This window comes from Urocitellus parryii, chromosome 7 (genome assembly GCF_045843805.1).
Source record: "Urocitellus parryii isolate mUroPar1 chromosome 7, mUroPar1.hap1, whole genome shotgun sequence".
Classification (NCBI taxonomy): Eukaryota; Metazoa; Chordata; class Mammalia; order Rodentia; family Sciuridae; genus Urocitellus; species Urocitellus parryii.
In genome coordinates, this window is record NC_135537.1 from 11,404,630 (window position 1) to 11,423,736 (window position 19,107).

The 19,107-nt window shown below is 47.2% G+C and overlaps 1 protein-coding gene across 1 annotated transcript in view; it reads left to right on the forward strand.

The window, feature by feature from the left end:
• The window catches only part of Asap1 (ArfGAP with SH3 domain, ankyrin repeat and PH domain 1), a 332,376-nt gene that overhangs the window by 299,368 nt on the left and 13,901 nt on the right, over positions 1-19,107 (forward strand). Inside the window, exons 21-25 of the mRNA XM_026407076.2 lie at positions 1,281-1,396; positions 1,543-1,610; positions 3,110-3,217; positions 4,267-4,495; positions 13,145-13,315. Coding sequence (XP_026262861.1) covers positions 1,281-1,396; positions 1,543-1,610; positions 3,110-3,217; positions 4,267-4,495; positions 13,145-13,315 — 692 coding nt within the window. The remainder of the gene's footprint in view (positions 1-1,280; positions 1,397-1,542; positions 1,611-3,109; positions 3,218-4,266; positions 4,496-13,144; positions 13,316-19,107) is intronic.

Below are 19,107 nucleotides of genomic sequence, written 5' to 3' on the forward strand. Positions count from 1 at the left end.
ATAGGCTATAGTTTGCCAACCGCTGGCCTTGATAAATGTAAAATCCCGTCTCTGTGTCCAGAAACCTGCTGCACGAGGACAAATCGAAAGAAGGCATAATAGCAAGGCCAGCCATGTTTTGTGAGTTTTCATTCTTCCTAAGCTCAGCATAAGGCAGCAGTGTATGTGGCTGGATCATGGTTCATTCAAATTAGGGACACACTGGTAGGAGTGTAACACCAAACACAGGAGGTTGGTATCTGCTAAATTCTTTATTGGGCTGCTCTGTAAGCAGCCGACGAGAGGAGGAGCTGGAGCTCATCCAGAGGGAGTCATCGAATGGGAAGAATGGTGCATGGACAGGAGCCAAATGGCGTAAATGCCCAGGCTTCCTCCTCAGAGGTAGCAGTGCAGTGGCAGAGAACGTGGTCTCCAGACAAGTCCCCCTGTCCACGTCCCCACTTGCTTGTCCCGGTCTTGGTAGTCCTGAAAACAAGCACGTAGCCTCTGTGCACCTTGGTTTTTCATCTGTGCAATAGAAGCTATGAATAGTACTCATCAAGTGGGTGTGAAGATTACGTGTGCCATACCTGGAAAAGCTAAGAGAGTGTCTATCCCACGGGAGGCACTCAGTAAGTGCCCACCATTCCTATCAGTATGTTATGGACAAAGTTAGGTGTAATGTTAGGAACATGATTTTCCCTGTCAACAATAAGGGCGCATATTTGAGTCAGTTATTAACACAGAAATAAGTAATTATAAGGCTAAGCCTGGTGGCACATGCCTCTTGTCCCAGCTGCTCGAGAGTCTAAGGTTGGAGAATCACAAGTACCAGGCCAGCCTGCACAACATAGACAACATAGTTTGGCTCTGTATTAAAAAAAAAAAAAAAAAAAAAAAGCCACAGAAATGAGCAATTACAGTATTAGTTTCCCCTTAATCTGCAGTTTTGCTTTCTGAGTTGTCAGTTACCCATGGTCATCCATGGTCTGAAAATTCTAAAAAATAAATAATTCAGAAGTTTTCAGTAACTTTCATTACAGTCTATTATTGTTATTACTTTGTCATTGTTGTTAATCTCTTTCTGTGCCTGATTTATAAATTACACTTTATCCACAGGCATGTGTATATATGGAAAAAAACACAGTCTGTATAGGGTTTAGTACAGTTTGTAGTTCAGGAATCTGCAGAATTCCTGAAATGCAGGTACATATCTCCCACAAAAGAGGGAGGAACTACTGTTGCACGCGGTTTAAGTTGTAGAGGAAGTCAGTTCTTCCAACAATGTTGTAATTTTTCAGTGGGAACCTGGATAAGCAGACGTCCCTGGGAAATACGGTTCTGCACTATTGCAGCATGTATGGCAAGCCCGAGTGCCTGAAGCTGCTGCTGAGGAGCAAGCCCACCGTGGACATCGGTAAGCCTGCCTCGGAGTCTCTTGGTAGCCATTCTCTGAACATTTCTCCAGCAGGACTGAGACTTACATGGTACTTCAGTTATTGTTCCTTGACTTTCAAGATGTGTCCTAGTTGATCATGTAATTTATTTTTCCCCATATTTCAGTTAACCAAGCTGGAGAAACTGCCTTGGACATAGCAAAGAGACTCAAAGCTTCCCAGTGCGAAGATCTGGTGAGCAAAAAATGGAATGGGAGATTTTTTTAGACATCAGCCGCCTTGAAAGTGTCATTTTGAGAAAGTGGAATTGGAGATAAAGGAAGCAGATTCATTCCTTTAAACGTTTGCTAAAGAAATTCAGACAAGCACTAAGCTGCATTTGAAAAAGTGGTAAAATGACAAACTTGTCATCTGCATGTCTTTTGAATGCAGTCGTGACGTGGGAGTGAGAGGCTTTGGAGAGGTGTCGGTGCCAGCTAGGGTTGAGGATGAGGCCGTGTCCGTTAGGCTTGCTCTGCAGCTAACAGTGAAGAATTGTAGGGAAGCCACTTTCAAAGCTGGCAGGTAAAGCCCAGTGTGCTGGTTCTCAGGCGCTGAGCACACAGCTCTCCCAGCTCCCCAACCCACCGTGCTGCTCGCCTTTGGACCCCACTAGCTCTTGCTTCATACCCTGGGCCTTCATGTCAGCATGCACTCCTGACCATAGTGACTCAGTCTGTGTCTCTGTTGCTAACAACACAGTGCCACAGACTTAGTAGTTACGAAGAAAATAGATTTTTTTTCAGCTCTTAGATCTGGTTCAGGTCCTGGGGCCACATCTTATGGTGACCTTTTTGCTGGTGTAGCACATTACATGAGAGCCTGGGAGCACGTGTGTCATCTCCCTCTTCTTCCAAAGCCATCAGTATTCAGTCTTAGGGCTCCACCTCGATGAGCTTTTTAATCCCAGGCACCTCCCGGAGCCCCCCACCTTTAAACATGATGATCGGATTCAGGCTCCACCCACTTAATACCTCACCAGGTGGATTGGATTCTAGCAGGGGTTCCAGAGGGACAAACTGTATTCACACCGTAGCTCCTGGGAAAGGGGGAGAGAGGAAAGAAGAAGGCATATTCCCTCAAATTTTCTGCTGAGTGCCAGGTTCCAGGCCTCACAGTTGTTTGTTTTTTTTTTTTTTAATTCTTAAAAGGACCCTTTAAGACAGTTATCCTTACCCACATTTTATAAATAAGAAATGGCATGCCAATAATCCCAGTTACTCTGGACACTGAGGCAGGAGGGTTGCAAGTTTCAAGCCAACCTGGATAACTTAGACGCCATCTGAATGTTTAAAAAGAACTGCGATATAGCTCGTGGCAGAACACTTGACTGGGTTCAGTCCCCAGTACCGAAAATAAATAAAGACCCTGGGCTGGGACTTTGTAAAGGCCTCTCTCTTAAACTTGACAGACTCCTGATTTTGTTTTCCAGCCAGGAATTTGCAGTTCTGAGGTTTATTTTAATAATGTTAAAAATGCTTTTAGTTTTGGAGAAAGGCTCTGCCTGCAGTTCTCTGCAATCCCCCAAGCCCGTCACGTCCAGTCCAGCCTGTCCTAGCAGAGTTGTGCCTACAGTGCAGCCACCCCTGATTCATTCGAAGCCAGGAATATGGTGTGGTTTGCTCAGTGTTTGTGTGACGTTGGCATGTTTTGGCCTTTCAATTGAAATGGTGTGCACTTGCTGTTACTTCCAGCTTTCCCAGGCTAAATCTGGAAAGTTCAACCCCCACGTCCACGTAGAGTACGAATGGAACCTTCGACAGGAGGAGATCGATGAAAGCGATGATGATCTGGATGACAAAGTAAGTGTCGAGGGTGTCCCTGAGCCTCACCTTCCCCTGGATTTTGACCCTGACTGACAGTGGCCTTGTTTTGTGAGTTTATTTTGTTAATTTTGGTCTTATGACCTGATGCGCCAGATGTTGCTTGGTCTTGGATCCCCGTTGGTTGGGCACCACTTAACAGCTATAATCAGTCAGGTCCTGCTAGGAAACAGCCAGTAAGATGGAGAGAGAGATGTGCTTCAAGGAAGGGGTTCACATGATTGTGGGAGCTGGCAGCAGGCAGGAGACCCCAGAGGGATTTGATGCAGCAGCATTGAGGCTGAAGGCAGTTGGGAGGCAGAATTCCTTGTTCTTCAAGGACCAGTCTTGACTTTACCCCTCAAGTCACTGGTTGAGGCCCACTTGCCTTCTGGAGGGTAGTCCAAAACCTGCTGGCATAAACACATCTAAAAACAGCAACATCTAGACTGGTGTTTGACCAAACATTGGGATACCACAGCCTAGCCAAGGTGACACATCAAATTAACCTTCAAAACAGCTAATGGGTGTGTACTAACAGTTGTCATTTATGAAATACTTAAGTGAGCCTAGGCTATGTTAAGTATGTATATTGTTGTTGTCTCCATTTTACAGAAGAGAACACTGTTCACAAAGAAAACTGTGCACCTTGTCTGAAGTCTTATAACTCATGAATATGGTCTCAGGATGAAACCAGTTCCCTGGGCCCCTTGTGGGTAGTTCTTAACCAGCTCAGAAAGTTCATTCCTATGTTTATTCATCAGACATATGCTGGGCACTCCCTCTGTGCCAGGCAGGATACAAGGAATGTCAAGGAGAGATCCTAAAGCCATTCACCACTTCAAGGGGAGATCAGTTATTACATAATGTGACAACTTTTAATGAGAGTTTGGGGAAATTCTAAAACATGTTTATTCATTTACTCATTGTTGTGAGACTGTCTTAGAGCACAGGAACGTGGTGACCACCTGCAGCACCTGCAGAGGTCCTCCCTGAGCCTAAGGACAACCCTGGGTTATCATCTCACCCACTGTTGTTTCATCCATCAGCCGAGCCCCATCAAGAAAGAGCGCTCGCCCAGACCCCAGAGCTTCTGCCACTCCTCCAGCATCTCCCCACAGGACAAGCTGTCACTGCCAGGTTTCAGCACCCCGCGGGACAAGCAGCGGCTCTCCTACGGGGCCTTCACCAACCAGATTTTTGCCTCCACGAGCACAGACTCGCCCACGTCACCAACTGCAGAGGCTCCACCTCTGCCTCCTAGGAATGCCGGGAAAGGTACGGGCTTGGTGGCTCCATCCTCAGAGCCGGTAGTCGGCCCGGCTTTGGTAAGAATTCAAGGTACACTTGAGGGGCCGAGGATGAATGTGTTGTGAAAGACAGCTTGAAGTACGCACCTTGCCATCTGCCCAGCGCCGTCAGCAGGACAGGCAGAGTGGTGGGACTGTACACACATTGTCTGAGGTTAGCCTCACCAGAGTCCTGTGAAGTATGTGCTTTTGTGCCTCTTTTACAGAAGAGGGAAATATAGCTCAAAGAGCTAGAGTAACTGAGTCTGAGGGTTAGGGCTAGGGTTAGGGTTAGGGTGACACAGCCAGTTAAGTGGTAAGATTGAGATTCAGTCCGAGAACTGCGTGGCCTCAACACCTGGGCTGTTTGTAATATGGGATGAAATTTTGGTTTGCTTGATACTTCTCTCTGCACTGAGCTGGTCCTGTGTGGAAGATGCTACTCTAGTGTAGTAGTAATAGTGCTGGTTAACAGGATGCACTTTTCTTTGAAAAGCTCTCAGCCACACGTGTCTTGTCCCATGGTCTCAAGATAGGCACTGTAGACACTGACATTGTGCAGACAAGGGTGCTGAGGTTCAGAAATGCTGAGCAACTGTCCTGAGGTTCTCAGCTACTTGGATTCTAACCCAGGTACTGTGTGACCAAAACCTATATTCCTGTACACTCTGAAGAGGATGTTTTTCCCCGGGTGCTACCTGGAAAGGAATCTTCCCTGGAACAGTGGTTTTGTACTCCTTATCAAGTACTCACAGGACTGGCATCTTGGGCTAATGGTCCAGCGTCCTACTCTGTAACAATGGAGTTCTTATCCTTATCCTCTGACCATGAAGTGTTCCCTGCTCAGAAAGTCAATGTGCCCACCTGCATAAGGACAAGTTGAGGCACAGAAATGCCAACAAAGAGTCACCCGAGCCAAGGGAATTGTTGAGGTACCCAGAGCTGCAATTCCCAGTTTGACCTCTGCCAAAACCACGAAATGCAGGATTCTCCCTGCGCTCAGCCTGTGCTAGCACAGGTTTTGAGGGCTCTCGGTACACAATGCCCTGCCTATTTGAATCACACAGAGGCTGTTTTCTGAAATGTGAGCTTTATTCAAAACTGTTTTTCAGAGCTTATTCTTCATTGAAAGAGTATTATAAATGAGAGCTGTGTTCCTAGGGAGACCCCAAATGGCCTCATAGATCATAAAATAATGGAGAAAAGTTAAAATAAGGCTTTGGAATGAATACTTCTCATCAAAGAGGACCAGTAGCCGTAGCAGTAGTAGCACATGTAAGCCAAAGACGCAGGGGAACAGGGGACAGAGTTCCCCGCAATGTGTGCACTATGCTGGAACACAGCCTTACAGCCCCGCATCCAGCTGCAGGTGTGTAGGGCGAGTGCCCTGCCACTGCCTCCCTTGGGTAATGATGTGCCCCATCAGGGTACCATCTGACCATAGAGAGACTCCCTCTCTGCAACCTAAAGAGGACTGTGAAAACCTCCAAACCAAATAAAGTGATGGGGGAAGTGAGTCTGACATAGTTCACGTCCCCTAGTTGTGGTTGCTGATGGCATGATGGCCTATCTGGACAGATGGGACCTGTACCTATTCACACAGCATCCAGGTCACTGAGAATCTGGAATCTGGGCTACAGAAACAACTGACACCAGAGTCCTGGGCACCCATAGACCCCCACCTTCTCCCACTCCCTTCTGTAATTTTGTCTCAAGGGCACAGAGAAACCCATAAAATACACTCTCTGGCTCAGTGCCAAGCATCTCTTGCCTGCCTTGAATAAATTCTAACAAGTCCTCTACCAGCAACCCAGAAGACAAAGACTAAATTTATTTAGTGATTCAGCTGCTGAAACAAGAGCTTAGAGACTTGGCCATAGCAACCATGGTCAGCTAAGGACAGACTGCTCATCCCTCCCCCTCCAAAAAAGGCCCACGATTGAGTGTGGAACCCCTTCCTGTTGTTCGGAGCACGTTCCTCCTGGCTGTGGGTAGCAGGACATGAGGTTTGGGCTGTCTGCTGGTAATTCGTGAGGAGTGCAGCTTTCTCATGTCTTCTATGAGGACCTGCAGCGTGGCTCTCCTGTGGCTAGGAAACTGGTCGTGTCTAGAGTGGAGTTCCTAGGAGACGTGGGTAAAGACCAGATGGTGCTCTGTGCGCACATGGTTCTGTTTTGCAGCCCGATGTGTACTTCGCCTCGTCCTGCTCACTGATGGAAGCACTGGCGAGGCTGTGCTCACTCTCCGTGGCAAGGAAGCTGTGGTCCTCTGCAGCACAGTCACCTCCCTGTGAACTTAGGGATCAGAGGGGTAACAGCTTCCAGTGAGACAAAAACAGACCCTGGTGACAAAGTCCCCACAAATGAGGGAAGTACATAGGGGAGCAGTAGAAAGAATTCTCCTGAACCCAGGTCAGGAATATTTTCAAGAAATTCCAGCTGCCTCAAAATTCAGAGAAGTTTGACCTAAACTACCACAAGCAAAGGCCCCTGTGCTTGAGCAGTGCTCCCATAAGTCTCAGAAGAACTCAGCCATTCAGAACCCCAAAGTCACCTTCCTTAAGCCACCTGCAGCCATGGTTTGCTACCTAACCCCTCTTTCAGAGGTGAAGTCCAGAGAGAGTAGAGGAAAGCTACAGAATGGCGTGTACAGGTGTCTCCCGCTCCTGGTGAGCCACTCTCTCCTGCCCCATGCCTTATGTTTAAAAACAATCCTTAAATTAAAATTATGTGTGGAATTTAGATTTTTTTTTTTTTTTTTTTTTTTTTTTTTTTTTTTTTTTTTTTTTTAGAGCTACAAGAATGCCTAAAGATTTACACAGTCGGCATCCTATTAGATAAGGAAACTGAGCCCTGGAATGGTTAAGGAATTCATCTCAGGTCACATGGAGGCTGAAATAGGATAGAAAATTTAACTGGATCTGTCAGACCAGATCTTGCAGTTTCTCCTTTCCTGTGTGGAGGAACATGGTCCATCTTTGTCTAACCTGCTTCACAGTGTTGTCATCAGACTCCAATTAGACAGGGCTGGAGTAGCTCAGTAGCTCAGTGGTAGAGCACTGGTCTAGCACATGTCAGGCACTGGGTTCAATCCTCAGCACCACATAAAAATAAATAAAATAAAGGTATTGTGTCCATCTATAACTAAAAAAAAATTTAAATCCCAAGGGCCTGGGGATACAGCTCAGTAGGTAGAATGCTTGCTTCACATGCACAAGGCCCTGGGATTCAATCCCAAGCACACACACAAAAAAAGCATAACTCTGCACTGCTCTGGAAAAATTTATATTTGGATTGTTGGGCTGTGGCAGTAGAGGTACCTGGCGTGGAAGGACATCGGGGACAGCACAGTACCACAGGACCCATCTGCACACCAGGGACTTGGAGACATATATTGCCTGCATATGTTTGGTTGATTTGTTGGTTGGGTTTAACTGTTTTTAATAACATTAAGCTTTAGAACTGTGGCTTTCTGCCGTGGTTCAAGTTGGTGCCTTTTGTGTAGCACCCGGAACCCCCGCCCCACTCCAGATCCAGTGGCGATGAGACGAGACGTGTACCAAACATGTAGCTCAGCGCGTGGCACCTGGTGCTCCGTGAGGGTTCCACTGCTGGCACTGGTACCTCTGCAACGCCACAGCTGTCAGCAGGGAATCCTCACAGGTGCTCCAAATAGCGAGACCCACACTGTGTAGGCACTTCTGCTCCAAGAAAGGATTTGTTAAGTAAATGAAAAAATCTGATCCCAAGAAACATAACGTACTTTAAAGGACTGACCTCTCAAGCTGTGGAGAGGGGAACAACTGATGTGCGAATTACAGTTCCCGCCTGTCGGCTGACAACCCCTCCTGGAGTCAGGCTCTGTGTGGCCTCTGGTGGCCTGTCAGTCAGCCCTGACAGCCAGCCCTGAATTGCTCACACGTTTTCTGAAATGTAGGCTTCCTGCCTCAAGCAGGCTCCAGCCTCGGTCTGATAAGCCAGCAGACCATCTGGCATGGTGCCCGGCATCATAGTAAAAGAATCGAGAGATAAACAAACCCCCTGAGGCATCTCAGTCCATGTCAAGCCGCACACACTGCCTGGGCAGCTGTGAACGCGTGAGAAGCCTTCAGACTTCATCTTCTCTTCTTCCAAAAAGCTGCCTGTCCCTTACCCCACAAAAAAAGACTGTGATCCTTGTCCACCAGGGCAGTCCTGCCTCTGTGTGTCTCATCTAGCCTGAGAGATCCTGCTGAGTGTCAGTGTCCACCTGAAAAATAAGGATTGGGTGTCCAGCCTGCAGGGCCACTGCAGAGAGCACGCTGAGCACTCAGCAAAGGGGAGTTTTCTCTGTCTCACCTCATGTGTTCAGTGCAGTAAATATTCCAGGGGCCAGAACATTAGAGGAGTGCAGAAGCTGGCACTCCAGGGGAGAGAAACCCGTGGAATCTGCCATCGGGCCAGTAGGGGGTGCTGCTTGCAGTTCTGAAGAGGTGCAAGGAAGTCCTCATGCACTCACTGTCCAGGTGAGGAGACAGAGCTCCTCAATGACAGGCCACAGGCTGCTGCCTTCACATGCAGAACGCAGAGCATTTGCCATCCATGTCCATGTTTAAAGCGTGAATAACAAGAAGAATCGGTGAAGGCACGTCCCAAAAGTAGGTGGCCAGAGCAAGGAGAAGCTAAGCTGTCTGTCCCAGAGAGTCACCCTGCTGAAAGTCTGGGTGTGAAATGGCTGCAACAGCTGGGCCGGGAATCCCGCAGTGCTTCTCCACTTTTCTCAGAGTTTCTAGCAGCAGTTACAGAGGTCAGGGGCCAGTGGAGCAGGCACATGCCTCAGCTCCCTGCAGGGGCCCGCCATGAGGAGAGTGCAGCCCTGGGAATGCAGAGGCATTTGGGAAGTGTCCGGAGCATTAGTCCCATGGTAGTGACTCCACAGTTTCCTGGGAATTTTAATCTCCTTACTGCTGCCCATGGGCCGTCGACTTGGATTCATATTGGATTTGTGTTTGGGGTTGTTTTGTTTTTGTCTTGGCCCTTGTCAGTTACCCCATCCTTTCTAAACTATTGCACACTAGTGACCTCGCCCCGGCTGAGAACATTGTGACTTTTGCCCTCAGCAGTGGCCACTGACTCAGGCCTTCTGAGTCTCCTGACCGCCAGGGTGTGTAGGGGACGCAGAGGAAATCCTGTTGTGCTTGCCTTCAGGAATGTGTGAGCAATTGTTAAAAGAACCCACCCAAGGCCCTCGAATCTGAGACTTTCTCTTATCACTGGAGTCAGGCATTGTGTTGCCTCTTGGTGGCCCGTCAGTCAGCTCCGGTTGTCAGTCCGTCATAGAAGGAGACTGAAGGACAAATGAGTACTGGTGCTGTTTTCTGTGTAGAGATGGGCCAGCAGTGGTGTGCTCTCAGGCACAGGCACCCCTCTGCCATGCTGGAACTGGCTGGCCCTGTCACTGACTGACTGACGTGTCCCAGCGCTCACCTTGTCGTGCCCACTTCCCCATCTGAACATGAACATGATAACCACATGTTCTACGCAGTCCTTCTCTCCACAAAGGCACAGTACTGTGTCTTTATCTACTTTATAAAGTATTGAACATAAATTTTAAGCTCTTTTAAACTCCATACTATGAAAGCCTTTATAGTTGGAGGAATAAGTTTGACAGATCTGTCGTACAGTGTGGTTAACAATGACATTGCATTCTTTTTTATGTATTTTTTTTAGTTGTAGTTGTACATAATACCTTTATTTTATTTATTTTTATGTGGTGCTGAGGATCGAACCCAGGGCCTTGCACGTGGTAAGTGAGTTCTCTATCACTGAGCCACAACCCCAGCCCACATATTGCATTCTTGAGAATTGCTGAGAGAGTTGGTTCTCACCACAAAGAAATGATGAGCATGAGAGGTCCACATGTAAATTAGTTCAATTTAGCCATTCCACACTGTATACATATTTCCCACCAGTTTATTGTACACAAAAAAATACAATATTTATTTGTCAATTAAAATAAAACCATTAGAAAAGATGATAAAATTTTTATTCACGTTACCCTGAGTTGTGTAGATGTAACTTCTGTCATCGCCCCTCTTTGTGTGGCATGCTAAAATATGTAAATCATACTTCTACAGACAAGTTTTTAAAGAACTGTCAAGATAATTTTTCAAGCTGTCTTCTAGTGTTGGCTTTTCTCTTAGAAATTTTAAAGACACTTTATTTGGCCTCCCGGTGTGGAAGGCCTCAGGGTTCTCTGCCTTACTAAAAACTGGACGCACAAGATGTTGGAATAGCATCCTGCTCACTTGCACTTGAATTATTTCCAGAGACGTGAGTTGTGCCCAGCATGTGCCAGGTGCAATCACTGGGAGATGGGGAGACAGACAGAAGGGAAATGATCTCCAATGTTAGGCAGAGAAAATCTAGTGTCTTTAAGGCTTGTGGAAGTTCAGAGAGAGAAGTGCTGTAGGGGTTGGGTGGGTTAAAGAAAGACCCTGGATAGGGTCACATCTGAGCTGACCATTAAAAGATGAGGATAAGCGGTGAAGAGAGAGTGTAGTTATGTCTGAGTGTTCTAGCCAGAGAGGACGTGGCTCCATTCAGAGAGGAACAGGCTGGTTGTCCTTGAGTCCAACAGAGCAGGGTTCTACCTGGAACTTACTGTGTCTGACCAAGTTTCTGGACTCTCTGAGGCTGGGTTCTGCTTGGCTTGTGGTGACTGGACAACTCTGGGGCCTGAATACCTCCTAAAGTCACGTACACAGCTGCATTAGTATTTTGTCTGGCAGTTTTTTCCCAGCCAAGATTTGAAATCTGATGAGTGACTTTTCAGATGCATTGCTTTTCAAAGTCCCTAGGTGGCGCTAAAGTTGAGATTACTCTAGAATTTCACCATTGTCTATTATCTATTATGCATTTTTTTCCAAGAGGAAAGTTACACTTCCTGATACTGAACACTTGTTGTTGTTGTTTTCTTCGTGTGCCAAGTGCAGAAATGCTGCCCTGGCTTTGGGGAACTGACAGCAGGATGGGGTAAGCACCTCACCAGTTCCAGACACCTGTGTTGTCCCAGTTCCATCCCTCATGCCAAACCCCGATTTTCTTAGCTGCAAAATAGGAACAGTACTGGATCCACTTACCTCACAGAGTTGTTATGAAAATGAAAAGGAAAAACAAGCATTTTGAAAACTACAGAGCATTATACTGGTGCACAACCTTAGTAACAGTTACTTTAGGGTTGTAAAATTAAAATAACCCGGCTGAGTGTGGTGGTGCACCCCTGTTATCCTGGTGATTCTGCAGACCGAGGCAAGAGGATCACAAGTTCAAATCCAGCTTGGGCAACTTATAGAAAGCCTATATCAAAATAAAAGTGAAAAGAATTGTAGACATAGCTCAGTGGTAAAGTGCCAAAAAAAGAGTTTCGATCCCCAGGACCAAAAAGAAAGTTTCAGTAACTTGATGCCATATTAGGGCATTGATTTAGAGCAACCTTAAGCCTTCCTTCTTGTATTACACCAGTAAGACAGAATGAATTACATAGTATGGCTATTTCATCCTATGCAGATCGTCATTTTATTGAGATAGCAGTATTTACTTCTAAGACTAGACTGTCTTCCTGTGAGTCAGTAATTTAGGTCAGTGTTAGTACTGACTAGGAATCAATAATGGGAAATTATCTAAATTTACTTTACCCAGTTTACCCAGGAGGGAGGCCAGAAGTAATTAAGCTTTTTTTTTTTTTTTTTTTTTTTTGAATGCACAGAATGTAAAAAGCTCTTTCAGAGCCTTTCTGAATCACCAGGAATCTACTACCCTATGCTAAATGTTTGATGTGGCAGTGTTCCTAGCTTTTTCTTTTATTCTTCTTCTTTCTTTCTTTCCCTGAATATTTGCAGAAGCAGTTGTCCATGGACATGGTTAAACCATTCACCTGGTAATATTGTGTAAAAAGAAAAAAAGAATTTGTCCAAGTGCCCAGCAGGAAATGCTGACACACAGCAGCCTCTTCAGTGTCACTCTGAATAAACAAAACTTGGGGCATATGTATTCCCCTCAAAACTACATTTAAAAATGAAATCCACTACCTGTTGTTCAGGCTTCCAATATAATAAATGGTTTATGATTTCTAAAACAATTCAGAATTGCAGCAAAAAATAAAAAAGAGTTTTGGGTTTTCAATCTTTGCCAGGTAGCTTTACATCATTCATTTAGAAAAGGCCAAGGGTTTAGCTGATCCACTACTCTGCTCTTCCCCTGTTGATTTTGCTGGTAGTGCTGTGTGCCTTCCTCCTACGTAGATTTCGTGACGATTCCAGTGAGTTGTTGGTTTAAAATGTGTGTGTTCTATTTTTCCCATTGTACCTAGATAATGATCTAAACCCCTTAGCATCTGTGTTGACTAGCGTTTTGTTCCTTAAAAGCACACTCTCTCCTTTGTTGTAATTTTCTTTTTTTAAAAAAACCAACAATTTCTTTTAAGTCCTGTTTTAAAGTTGGATTTAAAGATGTTGGACTGACGAACATGGTCAGATCAGCGTTTTGCTCGTCTTTGTGTGTCGCACCACCTTTGGATGTGTGGGAGTGATTGCATACTGGTGTCCTGTGTCTGTGAGCCTGGGATTAACCTTCCTGCCCCCATTCAATTTCCTTTCTAGGTCCAACTGGCCCACCTTCAACACTCCCTCTAAGCACCCAGACCTCTAGTGGCAGCTCCACCCTTTCCAAGAAGAGGCCTCCTCCCCCACCACCCGGACACAAGAGAACCCTGTCCGACCCTCCCAGCCCACTACCTCACGGGCCCCCAAACAAAGGCGCAATTCCTTGGGGTAAGTTCTCCAGATGTTAGGGCCAAAGCCGCCCAGGGCCAGGCAGAGCGTGGGGCTCCCCTGGTGATGGATAGCGCATTTAGAAAGCGGGCCACGTACTGGATGAGGGCTTGGATATGTGGGATTATTCCTGCCTCTAATGGCCGAGAAACACTTTGAAAATGTTTGGGGCCCTTAAATACTGCTAATAGCAGTCAGTATAGTTGTTCCTTACTATCACTGGGATTTTGGTTCCTGGACACACCTCCCTCCCCCAGGGATACCAAAATCTGCAGATGCTCATGTTGCTTATATAAAATGGCATAGTATTTGCATATCACCTAAGCGCATATACTTTAAATCACTTCTAGATTACTTATAGTACCTAATACAATGTAATTTTTATTTAAAAAAAAAAAAAAAGTCTGGACATGTTCAGAACACTTAGATTTTTCCTCGATATTTTTGGTCCACAGTTGTTTGCTTGAATCCAGGGAGCATTACTGCAGATGCAGAGGACCAACCGTGATAGTAATAAAGTGCCAAGCATATCCAAACTCTCATTCAGTCATAACAATGACCATGTGGTGTAGGTGTTATTAATCTCACTTACAGAAGAGGAAGTAAAGGGCCAGAAAAGTAAAGGAGTCCATGGCCTCAAAACAGCCAGAATGGTTTTCTTATAAAATGTGAATCAGATCATGGTCACTCTTTTCCTTAACACCTGTAAAGATTTCCTGTTGAGCTTCTGATAAAGGTGGACTCCTTGCACCAAGACCTCCAGGGCCCTGCATGCTGGGGCTCTCACCTCTGCTCTGCCACTGGCCTCCCTCCACATCCTGGCTGCACTCTGGTCTTCCCTCCTTAAGGCCCTTCCACTTCCTGGAGCTCTGTTCTGCTCCCTGAAAGCCCAGCTCCCTTTCTCCCCCAGTTCTCAGCTTTCATGTTTGTCTCTGTGGTTCTCCTCTCTGAAGGAGCAGATTTCTTCCCATGCACCTGATCATAGTAGAGAAATATTCTATTCACGTGTCTGTCTCCCCACTAGAATGTGTGCTCCACAGGAGCAGTGACCTTGTCTGTCTTGTTCTCACCTGTGTCTGCGTAGCCTGGAATCATGCCTGGTACACAGCGGATAGCCAGCAATCTCTTGAAAATGAATAGCCCTACTCAGAATCAGCAAGTATAAACAGTTGAGTGACACTGATTGCAAATGTTTCCATAAGAAACATAATTTCAGAGCTGGGAATGTAGCTCAGTGGTGGAGCCCTTGCTAGCATGCACAAGGGCCTGGATTTGATCTGCAGTATGGGCAAGGAGGGAACAGGAGGAGGAAGCAGCAGCGTAGATTCCATCCTCTCCTGCTAGCCTGCCTACGTTGTAGGGTAGGCCCATCACCCAGCAGGTCCTGGCCCACCCAGCGGTCAGGTGCTGCTGAATGAACATGCTACTCTACCTATCTTACTTCTTCCTGCCAGTAACTTTCATTGTGGATTTTTTTTTTTTTTTTGCATTTTAATTGTTTTGCTAGCTAATAAGGAAGTCCTCTTAATGCTTTTAAAGCCTTTCTTAAAAGCCTACTTCAAGCGTTCTAGGTATTTGAATTTGGGGAAAAGCTATACCATCCACTTAAATAGGTTGGCATACCCATCCACCATCTGGCCCAGATGCCACAGAGAGGGGAGCGTGAGGGTGTGCAGCGTGCCTGAATATGTCTGTGTATTATCATAGTAGAGGAATATTTTTGACACAGCAGGGTTAATTAGGACACCTGCTTGGGCCTTCTCAGTCCATACGCTCATGGAGCCCAAGGCCCAGTGAGGGACCCCGAGGAGTGAACAGTTCTTGACTGTCAGGTACTCATGTAACCAAACACTGTGGAAATGCTGAGAAACAGTGTGTCTGTGTTCTGCGAGGGAAAGCAGAGAAGGCTTCACAGAGGAGGAGATGTTCGAGGCTGATGTTAACAAATCAGCTCCCGGGAGAAACGAGCAAGGCAGGAAGAGTGTGTGCAGGTGTGCAGGCCCCTGTGCACGGAAATACTAAGGATGTCCTGGACAGGTTAGAGGTGGCACCCCAAGGCCTTCAGGACCCTCCGATTTGTCAAAGAGAATAACAAGTAACATTCCATCAGAAATCACACGTTTCCTGTGTAGACTTTCATATCACAGGTTAACCTTCTTTCTAAATTCCACCATACTTTGATCCTCTCGTTTGATTGGGTTTTATTCTCTGTGGTTTATATACCTATATTCACTTTATAGGGACCCGTGTGTTCCTCAAGAACATTACCAGATTTGTTTTCTAGCTTGAAAAGCTGAACTTTGGTTTTTCCAATGGCTCTTGGGATTGAGCCCAGGGAGACTGTACCCCTGAGCTCGCAGTCCTCCTGCCTCTGCCTCCCAGTTGCTGGGATTGGGCACCACTGCACGCACCACTGCCGCCAGCTGGCGGATCCTTTTTAGGATTCCTCCTCTGCTCTGAGCTCTCAGTGGCAGGACGAGGCCCCTGGCCTTTCTTCTTCATCTCCAGCAGAGGTGGAGTGGGGGCCTTTTTCACCAAGAAGCAAAGTTGCTGTGGCTGGATGAAAGTTACCACCTGCCTGGAAGTAGGCTGGGAGCTTCAGAGACCTGCAGATGGGCCTCTCAGCCATCCACTGGGAGCCCCTTGCCACCAGCCAGCCCCAGGACAAATCAGAGTCTGTCCTCGGGAAAAGAGATACTTCACATAACAGCTCTGGTGATGACTCACACTCTCGAATGTTCATTCCAGAATTACCAAGGCTGTATTTATGCGTGGCACGTGTGCACATGTGGAAGACTTAGACAGGTGTGCAGACACAGACCTGTCAGTAGTGGGTGTGTGTGCCCACAGACACAGCTGGACTGCTCACAGGTTGAACTCGCTCCAGGCCTGGCATTTGTGCCTCACGTCATGTGACTACTGGCTTGGTGATCCTAACACCTGTCTCCTGCTCATGCTGTGTTTCAGACGCCAAGGGCAGGGTCCGGTTGGGGGACAGTGAGGCATGCAGGGTAGCAGCCTGCTAGGCACCTTCTCTCCCTAGAACCTGCATCTTCTTTCAGTGGGCCCATATTTCCTGGTCTTTTAGTTCCCCTGAACCTCCCATCTTTCTCAGCCCATGGAGGTGAGGGCCCTAGGACTGTCTGGGGAAGACACCAGTGGAAGATGTGGTGGAGGAGCGGCCTGTTGCTCTCGCAGCCTTGCACATCCACCCAGAGCAGGCCGTGTCAGCCATCCTGCAGCCGAGCAGGCTCCCAGACTGCATCCTTCCTCTCGATCTGTGCCCTCAGCCTAGGATCTTCTTACCTCTGCTCCTTTGTGCTTCGTCATCCCTTAAGCCCTGCTTTCCTGGGATCTGCTTAACAGGGCCTGGTCCAGCCACCCCACATGCGCCCACTCTGTGTGCCTCAGGCACGGCAGCTTCCCGTGGTTCTCTGCCTCTCCTCCTTTCCCAGGCATGAACGTCTTGTAAGGGTATGTGCTGCTGGGCTCAGGAGAGCCCCCCATGTGGATGCTAGGGTCATATTACCTACATCTAATGCCGTCTCTGCCACCTAGTAGCCATGTGGCTTTAGCAGGTGTCTTTGAATTATCCTGTGCCTCAGTTTTTTCATTCATTAACTGGGGCTAGTCATTATACCTATAGTTTACAGAATATTCTCATGAAATTTAAGTAAGAGACACATGAAGCAGAGGATACAGGACATAGGAAGCTCTCAGTAAATGCTAGCTAATGTTACTCTCAGTAGCAACACTTTGTTACTGAGATGGCTAGTTGGCAGACTGTCACTTGTATCAGAAACCTGTATTAACATCCTGAGGATATTGTAGCACAAGCCATAAACTTGGTGTCTTACAGCACCAGATCTATCAGTTCTGTAGTCTACAAGTCTGAAATTCTGCACAACTGCACTTCCTCCAGAGGGTCTAGAGAAGATCCTCTTCCCTGCCCCTCTCAGCTGCGGGTGCCTCCCAGTGTTCCTGGGTTATGACACACACCACTCCTCCCTCTGCCTCACATGGGCACCTCGCCACCTGCTCTGCTCTGAAAGCTCCCTTTGCCTGTCTTGTAAGGATACCTGATTCTGTGTTTAGGGCTTGCCTGAATTCCTGTGGTAGTCGCTTCATCTCAAGAGCTTTAACTTAATGATTGTGACATAGATGCTTTTTCCTAGTAGTTCATATCTGCAAGTTCCAAGTGTTAGGACTTAATATGTTCAGGTGGCCATTTCAACCTATCCTCATTTATTCTTTAGACCCCAAAGATTCACATCCATCCCACGTGCAGAACACATTCCAGTGTGCCCAGAAGTCTCACCACCCTGTCGGCCCTCGTTCTTTTTAGTTCTCAGTGAACATGCCAGCCAGCATTATGGCCAGCACTGAGGCCACCCCTGCCTGCAGCACAGTGGTCTCTTCCCTCGGCCAAGAGCAAGTTTCCACCTGTCACTTTCTGAAGCTTGTACACTTGGTGGGTTCTCCTACCACAGTCCTGTTTCAGGACTCAGGCATCTCTGGATTCTGACTCTGTGGAGCCCCTGTAGCTACCAGGCCCTGCCTCCACCGATGTCCTCATGCTTTGCCCAGCCCTCCATGCTGGACTTTATACAGGAAGGAGAACAGGCACGGTGGCACACACCTGTAATTCCAGCTACTCAGGAGGTGGGGTAGGAGGATTGCAAGTCCATAGCCAGCCTGGACAACTTAGAGACCCTGTCTCAAAATAAAAAGGTGGGCTGGAGATGTCGCCCAGTGGCAAGAGAGCTTGCCTTGCACTGTGAGGCACTGGGTCCAATCCTCAGCATCACATAAAAATAAATAAGGGCATTCTGTCCATTGAGAACTACCAAAAAATATAGACACACACAAAGGTCTGCCGGACACAGTGGCACACGCCTATAATCCCAGCAGCTCAGGAGGTAGAGGCAGGAGAATCATGAGTTCAGAGCCAGCCTCAGCAAAAGCAAGGTGCTGTATAAAATAGGGCTGGGGATATGGCTCAGTGGTTGAGTGCCCCTGAATTCAATCCTGCTGTGTGGCGGCTCGGTTATGTTGTGCCCAGCCAGACTGTGGCATAATCCCTGGTATCCCACAAAAAAAGGGGAGGGGTCTGGGGATGTAGCTCAGTGGTAGAGCAGTTGTGTAGCATGTGTAAGGCCCTGGGTTTAATCCCCGATGTTGCAAAAAAGGGCTGGGGACATAACTCAATTGCAGAGCACCCCAAAGTTCCATCCCCAGAACAAAAAAAAAAAAAAAAAAAAAAAGAGGAGGTGGTAGAGCTTGAGTTTGTGCTTGCAGGATGAGGGGAGTAGCCTGGAGGAGATAAGCAGGCATTTGATGTTGAGACTCTTGCAAGGATGAGGGCCAAGAGAGTAGCCTTTAATGCATCTACTTCATGAAAGGCCACTTACAGAGACACTGTCTTTCTACCCCTCAAAACCATTTTCTGCCTTCTTCAATTCTTAATGCAGGTTTATGGTGTCATTACCTAGATGAACAACTGCATGTGTGTATTTTTAAAGCTGGCTCTTGCTCGTGGAGTGCCGGGCATTGTTGAGCACCCTGTATGCAGGAGGTTGTGCGGGTACCTGGGCTGTGAGGACAGGAGGCTCCGGAAGGTTACACAGCTTGCCCCAGTTCTCACAGCTGGTGCCTGAGGGCCAGGGGTGGTCTGAGCCTGAGTGGCTGAGAACCCACGCTCCCCACGCTCCCCACCCACTGCCTTCTGCACAGGACACCTCTGGGCTCAAAAAGCAGGTGAGACTCCTCACTGTCCCCCTCTCAATAGTCAT